Here is a 13334-nt window from a genome sequence, read left to right on the forward strand (position 1 = left end):
GCTGTGAACCATCCCTGGCAAATCCCCTTTTCCACAGCAAATCTGCCATCCTGCTTCAGCCAAGCTCCTCTACCCAGCTCCATAGCCAGGTCCCGACACGCTGCAGCATCCCCTCGAGGAGGGACGCGAGGTGTTGGCCGGACGCGGAAGGGAAGGAGTTAAGCCCCAGACCATGTCCACTGGAGCTGGTGCCCAAATTCCTCCTGGCAGCTTTTTTTCCTCCTAAACCAGAGGAAAACATTGACTGTGTTTGGTAAAGCCCAGCCAAGGGGAGGGCGCAGCGCCAGGGGGATTCAAGGCACCCTCAGCACGGGCAGGGGAGATGGGCAGCATCGTGCCAGACAGGAGGCTGAGCTCGGGTGCTGGAGGAGCTCCATCTGAAGGGCTTCTCCCCTGGGAGCTTCAGATCCAGCCCAGGCTCAGTCTGGGGCTGAATCTCTGCTGGGTCAATCTGGTGGAACCACCCAGAGGTCCCACCAGAGCCTGTCACCATCACAGGGCTCTCTCCCTCCACCTCCCCTTGCTGGCCCGTGTGGATGGAAGTCAACTCTGGGGCTTGGATGTGTCCCCAGCGAAGGGACCCCAAGCTCCCAAACTACAGCCTCTGTTTCCCACCTCCTGGAGGTCAGGGATGCTCAGATAAAGGGTTTTCATCCAAACCCTGCTTCATTAAATAGCAAACCCACCTTGTAAGCATGCATGGATGCAGCTCATGCTCGGCACCTCCTGTCTCCTTGGGGTCTCTGCTCAACCCTGCCTCCTCGCTCTTCCTCCTTCATCTCCAGCTTTGGAGCCCAGTTACCTTAATCTCAGCCCTAAGACGCTCAGAGCTGCATTAGCACCAGTCCATCTCTGGGTTAATTCCACCCTGGTTCCAGGGGCAGGTGCAGAAAGAGAGGATGGGCTGGTCTCTCAGGTGTCTTCTGATGGTCCCTGACTCCTGGCAATGGACCAGAGACCGACTGGCACGTCTGCTGGCAAGCAGGACATGTGCGTGTGCACGTGTGTGTGTGTGCACAGCTGGTTTTTGTAGATCTCTGCTGCAACAGGGTCACTTTGCATCTTTGTCCTCGCTCCAGGGCTGCCCGGGGAGAGAGGACCACCAGGACCACGTGGCTTGAAAGGAGACCAAGGAGACCTCGGCCCTCCAGGTCCAGTGGGGATGCGAGGATTCAAAGGTAAGGACCAATGCTCCTGGCTTGGTCGTGGGGTCTGGCTGGGCTTGTTGGGCAGCAAACTGGTTCTGGAGAACACTGGGATGAGGGGCAGAGACACCGGTTGTGGGTGCGAGGGTGGTGGGTCCCCTGGGTTGGGACACACCTGGAGCTCCTGGGGGGAGAGGAAATCCTGCTTGGCTGGGAGCGTGCGCATCAACAAACCTCTGCACCGAGACCTTTCACAGAATCACAGAATGGTTGGGTTTGGAAGGGACCTCTGTGGGTCACCCAGTCCAACCCTCCTGCTGAAGCAGGGTCACCTACAGCAGGCTGCAGAGGACCTTGTCCAGGCGGGTCTTGAATATCTCCAGAGAAGGAGACTCCACAGCCTCCCTGGGCAGCCTGTTCCAGGGCTCCGTCACCCTTTCCACCAAGGTACAACGGTGGAGAGAACCCAGGGGCTGGAGGGAGAAGGGTGGTTGGGTTTGTGATGCTCCTGCCATGCCGAGGGGTTCAGGGTGGGCAGCGCTGCCCTCACCGAGCCCTCACCAGAGCCCCGTGAGGACCTGCCAGGCTGCCCTCCCACGCTTGGCTCCAGCAGGGGTTTAGGAATAGCCTCGTGGTTGTGTTCTGGTGGCCTTTTCTGGCTCGCTGTGGTTTTGCAGCATCTCACCACACCCCGGCTAAGAGCAGGGAGAAGCTGTGGGTGTAGGAAGTGGCCGCGCACCTATTTAGCAGGACAGATCCGTCCCAGGAGATCTTTTAAAAGCAGTTCCATGCTGCAACCTAAAACGGGATGGATAATCCCAAAATATGCTCTTTCTGCCTCAAAACGCCTTGTGGGCAGGAGGAGGTGGGAAGAGCCCAGCCCAAGGAAGCAGCACCTCCCTGGGCAAAGCCGAAGGGGGCCACAGCGATGAACTCCCCTCATCTCATGCTTGTGGGTGATGATGACCTGGGACGTGGCCACACGGGCCACCAGGACCTGGGGCCATGGCCACAGACTTTTGTCTGGGTCTGGAAAATGCCCAGAGCCCCGCAGGCAGCAGTCTGGGCAGGAGGTGTCCAGGCAGGACCTTCTTCCAGAGGTCCCATATGTTGTTTGTCTTGCAAGCTCTCGCTTCTGTGCAGCGAGCTCCTTGGGCGAGTTGCAGGTGTGAAGGCAGAAGGAAAAATATCCTCTTTAGAAGTCCTCTCTCTCTTCTATCTGCAAACCTGGCTTGGAGCTGTGAGCTGGCCAGGGTTGGTGTCCAGTTTTGCTGTACATCCTCCAAAGCGCTGGTCATTGCCAGGGGCAAGGGTTGGGGTGAGACGCCCGTGTCGTGTCTAGTGGCCCATCCTTCACGTGCAGTAGCCACAGCGGTGTGGCTCCTTTATCTTGCATGCCACCAGAAAGCCCCTTGTAGTCTAGGGGCAGGAGCACGTCTTCCATCCCTACTCCACTTCGTGACGTCTCTAGGAGAAGGACCTTTCCATCCGCCTCCCAGTGCAGCCCAAGGAAGCTTTAGGTCCAGGTGGAAAGGAGATGCAGGAGATGAGGTGCTGCCAGTGGGCTCCTCCTGTAGCAGTGTGAAGCTCCCAGAGCTTCAGACCAAGGCAAGAAGGTCTTCTGCAGTATTAGTGCCTGCTGGTCCTGTTTCCCTCAAGCCGTCGCTGCTGTGATCACCCACCCTACTGACGTGATGGCTCTGTTCACCCCACCGCTCTCCCAGTCACCCCAGTCTGGGCACAAGCTGACCTCCTGGGGCCCATTAGCTGCTGGAGGTGGCCCTTCTGGCCACATGGCTGGTTAGATGACAGTTATGTAGTGCTGTGTAGCCTTGAAGAACGCTGCTGGGTGCCGTTTCTGTCACCCCATCCCATCTAACCGGATGCCCGGGGTTTCTGAGCTGATGTGGCTGGGACAAGTCTCCATGCTCCCACCAAGGCAGAAGTTGCCAGCAGGGCACAGAGCCCTGCGTGCTGCAGGAACAAGGAAACCAGCATTTCACGCTTGTTTTCCAGCGCTATCTCTTGGGTTTCTTGGAGGTAGCTCTGGCCTGCAGGATCGCAATATCCTGTTGTGGGGGTGCAGGACTTCAGCCAAGCCATGGGGTGAAAATGCTGCGGGAGGTCAGACTCCCCCCCTTGGGTACCTCCCCGGCACGAGCCCTGCAAAGGCGCGAGCGCTGCGGGGACGGGTGCTCGCGCGAGGGAAGCGTCGGCGCCGAGATGTTCCTGGCAGCGCATCAGACGGCGAGGTCTGCCCACCAGAACCGCAACGCGCTTCGGGATCGTGGCTTCCTTCCCTTCCCCGGAGCAGAGGAAAGTGGGCTTTGATCGCTGGCCGGTGCCAAGTACTCGTTAGACGAGCAAATTATCCCGAGGAGCCTTGGCGAGTTGAATTGGGCTTCAGTAGAGGACCGAGCCCCGACGCCAGATTTGTTCTGCAAAGCGCATCCCCACAGGACATGTCTCTTCTGGAGGGAGGAGGCTGATGGGCTCCTGCATCATGCTTCCACCCTTGAGACAGAGATGTTGATAGCTGCCATGCCGGGTCGGTGCCTAGAAGTTTTGACAGGCCCCATGGTGGGCGTCACGTCTCCAGCAAGGAGCTCTCTGGAGACACAACACTGAGGATGAAGACTTTCTCCAGTGCTTACCAGGACAGGAGATGGTGGAGACCCCCCCCCCAGCACAGCCCCTCCCTCCAGGGGAGAGCCATGGCCGTTCCGCAGTAGCAGAGCATCGTCCTCCACCAGCCTGGTGACCCTTCCCCAAAGACAGTCTGCATCTCAAGTCCACTTGCCTGGGGAGATGAAGCACTTCTGCTCTTGGTTTTGGGAGATGATGGGTTGGACAGCATGCCAAAAGGTTGGCAGGTCTTTGCCATGAGGTGCATTGCTGCTAGCTATCATCCTTTCACTGATGTAGCATAATCTCTGCATCAGAGGAGGCCTCTTGGCTTCAAGAAGGCTTAGCTATCTCCAGGGCTCCACCAGCCATAGCCTTGATGCACCCCATTCCTCATGCCTTTCTTGGAGACGTCCTTGGTTTGGGGTGAGGACAACTCGAGGGCAGCAAAGCCATTGGGTGTTCCCCCCAGGGGGATGGACCACCCTCATGTCCCACCAGAGCCCATCACCAGCACAGGGGTCCCTCCCTCCACCTGCCCTTCCTGGCCCGTGTGGATAGAGGTTGCGTCCAGGGCTTGGATGTGTCCCTTACGAAGGGAGCCCCAAACTACAGCCCCTGTTTCCCACCTCCCAGAGGTCAGGGCTGCTCAGATAAGGGGGTTTCATCCAAACCCTGCTTTAATAAATAGCAAACCACACTGGCAGCAAGCTCCGAATTTCTACAGTTTATGGGATTCTCTGAAATTTATAGGAAACAGACACCAAGCCAGGCAACGGTCCAAGCCTGGGATTTGAGGAAAGGCCTGTTTTTCTGCAGCACTAGTCTTACACATCTATAATGACTTTCTTCTGAGCTCAGGAGAGCTATCGGTTCCCCGGGAAACACAACTTGTCCTGGGGCAGGGGGCATCTGGGGCCTCCTCACCAAAATCCCACGCCAAACCATCTTGCAGAAATGATCTGACCTGGTCGAGGGACAGCTGCTCCTCTCCACAGCAGAGTCCCGAGTATTTTCCCCTGTTGGTGTTTTCCCATCCTTGATGCATTTTCCCTCAAAATTACCCTGGTGGAGTATTATTTTCCTCATTTCCAAATGGGGAAAATTATTCTGGAAAGTGAGTACACATCAGTCTTCCTCACTCTTCCATGGAGAACATCATGCAGGGAACATGTTCAGGAGGAAACAGCAGCAAACGAGCCAAGGCAGCGATGCTGATCTACAGATAAATGCAGGGCAAGAAGAGAAGTCCCCTTCCTAAACACCACGGGCAGGCAAGGAGGACATTTTTGGCATGTTGCTGAAGGCAGTCCTCCCCTGTGAAGATGAGGGGTTGGCATCTCCCGGGGCTTGCTGTGAGGCCACAGTGGTCCACCTCACCCTGCAGACCCAGGAGCTCCTTCCACCCTCCTCCAGTGATGTCCTCTCCCATGAGCTTTGCAGGTTTTGTCCCCTGCCTCTCTCAGCAGAGCTGATTTTTGGAGCGGAGGTGATGCCCAGGAGCAGGACATCAGCGGGGACCGAACTTCTGCCAAGGGAAGAGCTGAGGGTCACTCGTCATGGAATCTGCGCCGAAACTGTGTGCACGGTCCAGAAAAAACAGACTGAGCTGCGCTGATTCATCGACAGTGGGAAACGGCTGAGCAAGACCTTGACACTTGTTGGGTGAAGGCACTGGGTAGGACCTCCTGGTAGGACCAGCAGTGATGCCAGCAAGGGGCTCTCCCGAACTTGTGGGCTCTGTCCCAGCCCCGAGGATCTCTCCGTCGCAGCTCACAGGGGCTTTGTCACCAGCTAGAGATGCTCTCCAGCCCTGACACCTCGAGGAGCTGGGCTTCATCCCAGGGGTGAAGCCACCAAGCTGTGCCACCGAAGGGGCTGTCCTCTCTGCTCACCAGAGAGCTTCTGTGGAGAGAAGAGAGATGAGAAGTAGAGAAAAAGAGAAAAGCAGGAGAAAAGCTTTCCAGGAGAGCAAGGAAATGATGGGACTTGGAGGACTGCACGGGAAAAACCAAGGTGGATGGGGAAGGATAAGGCAGAGGGGACGGGTTGTGTTTTAAAGCACCCTTGTGGATCTGATGGCATCGTCCATAAGGTGCTCCTTTCTGTTAAAGGGTCTTTCCTCTGCCAGATTTATAAAAAGTGAAAAAAACCACAAACAACCAAAAAAACAACTCAGCTTGAACCTAACGCAGTAGCACAGCTTGGGGATGGGGAGGCTACGAGGGGCTACGAGGATGAGGAGGGGACTGGAGCATCTCTCCTATGAGGAGAGGCTGAGGGAGCTGGGCTTGTTCAGCCTGGAGAAGAGAAGGCTGAGAGGGGACCTTAGAAATGCCTCTAAATATCTGCAGGGTGGGGGTCAGGAGGACGGGGCCAGACTCTTTCCAGTGGTGCCCAGCGACAGGATAAGGGGCAACGGGCACAAACTGAAGCCTGGGAAGTTCCAGCTGAACCCGAGGAAGAACTTCTTCCCTCTGAGGGTGACGGAGCCCTGGCCCAGGCTGCCCAGAGGGGCTGTGGAGTCTCCTTCTCTGGAGATATTCCAGCCCCGCCTGGCCGCGGTGCTGTGCCCCCTGCTCTGGGTGACCCTGCTTGGGCAGGGGGTTGGGCTGGGTGACCCACAGAGGTCCCTGCCAACCCTGCCATGCTGGGATTCTGTGATTCTGTGACTTGTCCCAGTTGCTGTCCCACCCTAATGAGACCAGCAACCACCCAGCAGTGGAGTTATTGACTCCAGGAGCTTCAGACCATGGCATTTCTGCCCAGCGCAGCTGATCCATTCGTGTCTGTCGGTCTCCACCGTTCCACCTCTCTCCATCATCCCCATGTGACGTGCTATAGGATGCAGACCTGACTCTGCAGGAAAAGCACTTCTGCTCTGGAAGAGCCAGGTTTTGGGGGACAAACACAAGAGAACCGCAACTGTTGCGTTCCAACCCCCTTTCCTCGGGGCTGGGGAAGGAAGGTGGTGAGGAGCAGGGGCTGCTCCGGCGTCCCACTGCCGTCCCGTGCCTGCGAGCCGCGTCTCTGGCCGCTCTCCTGCTGCTCGGGGTCTGCTGTCATCTGGTTCCCATCAGCGGGGCAGGCTGCAGGCAGCTTTCCTCCATCCGACGCAGCTGCGGCTGCCCAGGGGAGCGATCGCGCCTTCCCAGAGCCTCCCAGTTAAAGGGCAAGAATTTCCTGCATGCGCTTTTTTTTTTCCTCCTTCTTCTTCTTCTTCTGATTCTTCTTCTTCTTCTTCTTCTGATTCTGATTCTGATTCTTTTGATTCTTCTTCTTCTTCTTCTTCTGATTCTGATTGTGATTCTTCTGATTCTTCTGATTCTTCTTCTTCTTCTTCTTCTTCTTCTTCTGATTCTGATTCTTCTGATTCTTCTGATTCTTCTTCTGATTCTGATTCTGATTCTTCTGATTCTGATTCTTCTGATTCTTCTTCTTCTGATTCTGATTCTTCTGATTCTGATTCTTCTTCTTCTGATTCTTCTGATTCTGATTCTGATTCTTCTTCTTCTGATTCTGATTCTAATTCTTCTGATTCTGATTCTTCTGATTCTGATTCTTCTGATTCTTCTGATTCTTCTGATTCTGATTCTGATTCTTCTTCTGATTCTGATTCTGATTCTGATTCTTCTGATTCTTCTGATTCTTCTTCTTCTGATTCTGATTCTTCTGATTCTTCTGATTCTTCTTCTTCTTCTGATTCTGATTCTTCTTCTGATTCTGATTCTGATTCTGATTCTGATTCTTCTGATTCTGATCTGATTCTTCTGATTCTTCTGATTCTTCTTCTTCTGATTCTGATTCTGATTCTTCTTCTGATTCCGATTCTTCTGATTCTTCTGATTCTTCTTCTTTTACTTTAGAAGAAATTTCTGAGCGCGTGTGCGTGTTGTTTGTTGATCCTACATGGAGACAAAAGAGGAGGATACATCAAAGCGGGGCTGTGCCGCGGGGCTGGGGGTCTCCCGGAGCACCACTGGCCGGAGCAGCCCAGACCCTTCCCCAGCCCCTTCCCTGGAGGGCAAAGCCAGCACCAGCAAAACCAAGCCCACCGCCCCACTCGGGATGGTGTTTTCAGTGGTGCCCACCGTGGAAAAACGTGGCTGCTGCCTGCCCGGAGCAAAGCCGGAGCGCGGGCAGGGGTGAAGGGAGGCGGTGGGACGCAGGCAGAGGCAGCCCGTGCTCACGAGCCACGGGGAGAGCCAAGCCGTGACACTGATAATTAGTGAGCTCATTATTTTTAGACGGAAATGGTGGGGGGTTTGAAGGCAGCTTGTTTACCCAGCTGGTCTGAGCCCCCCAGCAGCGTCGCTTCTCGATGGATACGGGGCTTGGTTCGGGAAATTGGCTCGTCAGGAGGTACCAGCTGGGTGCGGGACGGGGCGATGCTTCACCGAGGATGCGAGAAACCACGTCCCAGTTCCCAACCCCTGCAAAAAAAGAGCCTTTTTAGCACTAAATAGAGGATTTTTTAGCCCCTAATTCAGCGTTTGCTTTTCTTTACCCCTGCTCTGCCGCTGCCCGGCAGCCAGGGCTCGGCTGTGTGGGGCAGGGGGGGTAGCAGAGTGGGTGGGATGGTCTGGGGGACAGCCAGCCCCCCGTCCTCCCTCCGCCACGGGACACGCACCCCAGGAGGATTTTGGGGGGTTTCCCCATCCTCCCACCCTCACCCTGCACCCCGAGCAGGGGTTATCGCACAGCCCTAAACCCCCCCACCGAGGGGGTGCCAAGGCAGGGCCCCCTCCCTGCAGACGCAGAGGGAAAGAGCAACGCTGGGCACGAAATGCAAACGGGGAGCCCGGGGAGGGGGCTGAACCCCGCAGCAAGCTGAGTTTTCCCAGGGCTGGGTTGGTTTTGCCTTCAAAAAAGCAGCGACCCAGGGGAGTGAGAAGCTGGGTTCCATCACCAGGCAGCACGGCCGGGGGGTCTGAAGAAGGGTCGACAAGTCATTTTCTGCTTTGTGCCTCAGTTTCCCCAAACTGATAAAGCCCTCCAGGAGCGACAGACACATGGCGTTACCTAAGAGCAGGATATACAGTAAAAATATCTGATTTTATCAAGATTTATGCCCTGTGTTCTTTCTTTTCCCAGGTGACCGAGGTCCGAAGGGAGAGAAGGGGGACCGAGGCGGTGGCACAGGTAAGTGCTTGCTCATGGTCATCTCCTGGGTGCTCCAGGCAGGGTTTTGGAGGGGTTGGGAACCTGTGGGAGAAATGTCTGCTGCAAAACAGGCAGGAAAGTGGTGGTCGCTGCCGGGACAAGGCTGCTGAGCTCCGCACTTGGGTTGTCCTGCCTGGGCAAGGAGGAGCCGGAGCTGACGGGGAGGTGGGAGGGATGTCAGCAGCATGCGAGGACCAAGGATGCTCAGGAGAAGTGGTTGTGAGGTTAAGGTAGAGCCAAGCAGGAGGAAGCCCCTTGCTCTGCAGCCCCAGGAGCCCTCAGCGTGCCGAGATCCCGGCCAGGCTGATGGGGCCGGATTGAGGATGCTCGAAGCTGGCTGGGGGTCTTCATTCCCCGCTTCTTCACGAGGAAGAAAACAGGGTCAAGCTCGGGGCTGAGGTCGCCCACCCAGGCAGGTGTTTCGCTGGCAAACACCATCATCTACAATCTGGACTCCCACAGATCCATGGGCCCTGGTGGAATGCACCCACGAGTGCTGAGGGAGCTGGTGGATGTCATTGCTGAGCCACTCTCCATCATCTCTGAAAGGTCCTGGAGGACAGGAGAGGTGCCCAAGCCAATGTCACTCCAGTCTTCAAAAAGGGCAAGAAGGAGGACCCAGGGATCTACAGGCCGGTCGGCCTCACCTCCATCCTTGGAATGGTGATGGAACAGCCCATTCTGGAGGTCATCATTAAGCGAGTAGAGGAAAAGAAGGTTATCAGGAGTAGTCATCATGGATTCACCAAGGGGAAATCACGCTTGACCCATCTGATAGCCTTCAATGATGGCGTGACCGGCTGGGTAGATGAGGGGAGAGCCGTGGATGTTGTCTACCTTGAGTTCAGCAAGGCTTTTGACACTGTCTCCCATGACATCCTCCTAGGGAGGCTCAGGAAGTGTGGGCTGGATGAGTGGGCAGTGAGGTGGATTGAGAACTGGTTGAGTGGCAGAGCTCAGAGGGTTGGCATCAGCGGCGCTGAGTCTAGTTGGAGGCCTGAGCAGGGATCTGAGATATGGTTATGAATATCTTCTGGGTGGGGGTCAGGAGGACAGGGCCAGACTCTTTCCAGTGGTGCCCAGCGACAGGACAGGGGGCAACGGGCACAAACTGAAGCCTGGGAAGTTCCAGCTGAACCCGAGGAAGAACTTCTTCCCTCTGAGGGTGCCGGAGCCCTGGCCCAGGCTGCCCAGAGGGGCTGTGGAGTCTCCTTCTCTGGAGATATTCCAGCCCCTCCTGGCCGTGGTGCTGTGCCCCCTGCTCTGGGTGACCCTGCTTGGGCAGGGGGTTGGGCTGGGTGCCCCACGGAGGTCCCTTCCCATTCCTGCCATGCTGGGATTCTGTGATCGTCACCAACCCAGGGGCAGCCCGGAGAGGAATGAGGGGCTGGGAGGAACCATCTCGTCCACCCTGTAGCCCCACAGCAGGACTGGCCCAAGGAAGTGTTTTTCCAGGGCTTAAAGATGGAAACACCCATTTGGATGGAGGCCCCTGCTCTGCCATTGCTTTGGGGTTTCCTCTGGGGCCAAGATCAGCACGTGCCCACGGATCCCCAGCGTTGGCCTTCTGGGCTGGCAAGCCAAGAAATGCCAGGAGATGAGCCCGGGGCCGAATCCTGCCCACCCTCTCCCGTGCTATGGCTATGCCATGCAGGGACCTTGTCCACGAGGCCCTTGGAGATGCTGATGGCTTCCTCCAAGCTTTGGACATCTCTCCTGCCTCTTTGGGGACATTCCTCCCTAAGGACATCCCTCCTAACACCCTGAGGACATCCCACCCTGAGAACATCCCTCCTGCCACTCTGAGGACATCCTTCCTGCTACCCCAGGGACATCTCTCCCTGAGGACATCCCTTCTGCCACCCCAGGGTCATCCCTCCTGCTATCCCAGGGACATTCCACCCTGAGGACATCCCTCCTGCCACCCCAGGGACTTCCCATCCTGAGACCATCCCTCCTGCTACCCAAGGGACATCCCTCCTGCTATCCCAGGGACATCCCACCTTGAGGACATCCCTCCTGCTTCCCCAGGGACATCCCTCCTGCCACTCCAGGGACATCCCACACAGAGGACATCCCTCCTGCTTCCCCAGGGACATCCCTCCTGCCTCTCCAGGGACATCCCACACAGAGGGCATCCCTTCTGCCACCCCAAGGTCATCCCTCCTGGCTCTCTAGGGACAGCCCTCCCTGAAGACATCCCTCCTGCTATCCCAGGGACCTCCCTCCTGCCACTCCAGGGATATCCCATCCTGAGGACATCCCTCCTGCCACCCTAAGGACATCCTTCCTGCAACCCCCAGGGACATCATTCCCTGAGGACATCCCTCCTGCCACTCCAGGGTTATCTCTTCTGCTACCCCAGGGTCATCCCACCCTGAAAACATCCCTCCTGCCACCCTGAGGACATCCCTCTTGCCTCTCTAGGGACATCCCTCCCTGAAGACATCCCTCCTGCCACCCCAGGGACGTCCCTCCTGCCTTGGGCGCCCGTGCAGAGGCTCCAGGTCCCCACCACCAGCCACCACGACACTCCAACGATGCTCAGCAAGAGCAAGGAGGCGGCAGGGTGACAGGGGAGCAGGGGCAGCTGGGGAGTGGGGAGCACCCCGGTGGGACGCACCAGCACCCCAGCGAGCACCGAGGACCCCAGCCCCATCCAGCCACTGCTGGGTCCCATCTCCAAAGCACAAACCACGGGCTACATCAGTATTGAACCTCCTGGGACAGCTGTGCCCCACATCTGCCCCCCTGAAAGCTTGATGTTTCCATCCCTATTCCCAAACCCAAGGGACTGGAGCAGGGGCAGCGGGAGAGGGCGGTGGGGAGCCCGGGGAGCTGGGGGCAGATGGTCTCCATTACAGAATCACAGAATCACAGAGTAGTAGGGGTTGGAAGGGACCTCTGTGGGTCATCTAGTCCAACCCTCCTGCTGAAGCAGGGTCACCTACAGCAGGCTGCACAGGACCTTGTCCAGGCGGGGCTTGAATATCTCCAGAGAAGGAGACTCCACAACCTCCCTGGGCAGCCTGGGCCAGGGCTCCGTCACCCTCAGAGGGAAGAAGTTCTTCCTCGGGTTCAGCTGGAACCATTCGTATCCATTACCAGGGGGGAGGTGAGATCTCAGCCCATCTGCAAAGAATCAGGCCCTTGTTTTCTCGGCCAGTTCTCCTCTTCAGCTTTTCCTTTTGCTGTCTCTGGGGGCTGGGCAGGGGGGAAGGTCAAGGAGTTCGGAAGTCGTTGCCGCAGCAAAAAACGAATGCAGACGCGCAGGACGAGGAAGAAATGACGCTTTTAGGGTTTATGGGGTATATCGGAGAGGGAAGGGGCCGGGGAGCTGCTCCGGGATGGACGGAGCCAGGCCACTCTGCAGGCAGAGAGCAGGGCTGAGATGATCCCACGCTGCTCTGGAGCTGCAGCCCGGGAGGGCCTGATCCTGGATCAAGGGTGGGTGTCAGGAGGACGGGGCCAGACCCATTCCAGTGGTGCCCAGCGACAGGACAAGAGGCAACGGGCACAAACTGAAGCCTGGGAAGTTCCAGATGAACCCGAGGAAGAACTTCTTCCCTCTGAGGGTGACGGAGCCCTGGCCCAGGCTGCCCAGAGGGGCTGTGGAGTCTCCTTCTCTGGAGATATTCCAGCCCCGCCTGGCCGCGGTGCTGTGCCCCCTGCTCTGGGTGACCCTGCTTGGGCAGGGGGTTGGGCTGGGTGACCCACAGAGGTCCCTGCCAACCCCGAACATTCTGTCATTCTGTGGATAACCTTCTGCAGCACGGCGAGGTGGACAACCCGCTTTGGTCCCCGTGCATCTCCCGAAGGCTCCACTGGCTCCTCGGGGTCAGGACCCAAATGCAGCCCCGACTCCAGCTGCAGCTTTTGCGGAGTCCCCAGGGCTCGTGGGCACCAAAACAGCCCCAAGCTGGGCTGGACTGGGCTGCAGGGCCGTTATGGGGAGCTGGCACTGGTTTGGGAGGAGACTGCTGGGTTTTATTAGGTTTTATGAGCTCTGTAAGCAGTGCTTGCTAGAGGCTAAGTGGAAGGGCTGTGGCCAGGACTCATGCGGGTGAGCTCCGTGGTTTTATTAGCAGCCCTCGCCCTGCTGATTAATGGGAACGTCCCGGTTGTGCCTGGATCCGTGCCCTGATTGCGCATCCCTTCCTCTCCTCGGGGAAGCAGTTGTCATCTTCCAGCACGCACGGGCTCTGATGAGCATCCGGCAAAGAGCCGGGGTGAGGACGGACTCGCGGGGGGAGGAATGAGGGTTTGGGGATGAGCAACTGGCTTGGTTTGGAGGTACGGAGCTGGTCCTGGGCAGGATGAGTAGCCAGCTGAGGTCGGATATAGGGAGCTGGTCCTAGACCATCGGTCACCTGCCTGTTCTCCAGGCACCAGGGAAGATGG

General features: G+C 57.3%; 1 protein-coding gene across 1 annotated transcript in view; it reads left to right on the forward strand.

Moving 5' to 3' along the window:
• SCARA5 (scavenger receptor class A member 5) overlaps window positions 1-13334 on the forward strand; it is a 44898-nt gene that overhangs the window by 25074 nt on the left and 6490 nt on the right. Inside the window, exons 6-7 of the mRNA XM_075411357.1 lie at window positions 1080-1178; window positions 8865-8912. Of these exons, the coding sequence (XP_075267472.1) occupies window positions 1080-1178; window positions 8865-8912 (147 nt within the window). The remainder of the gene's footprint in view (window positions 1-1079; window positions 1179-8864; window positions 8913-13334) is intronic.

Source organism: Opisthocomus hoazin, chromosome 2 (assembly GCF_030867145.1).
Source record: "Opisthocomus hoazin isolate bOpiHoa1 chromosome 2, bOpiHoa1.hap1, whole genome shotgun sequence".
In the NCBI taxonomy this organism is placed as follows: Eukaryota; Metazoa; Chordata; class Aves; order Opisthocomiformes; family Opisthocomidae; genus Opisthocomus; species Opisthocomus hoazin.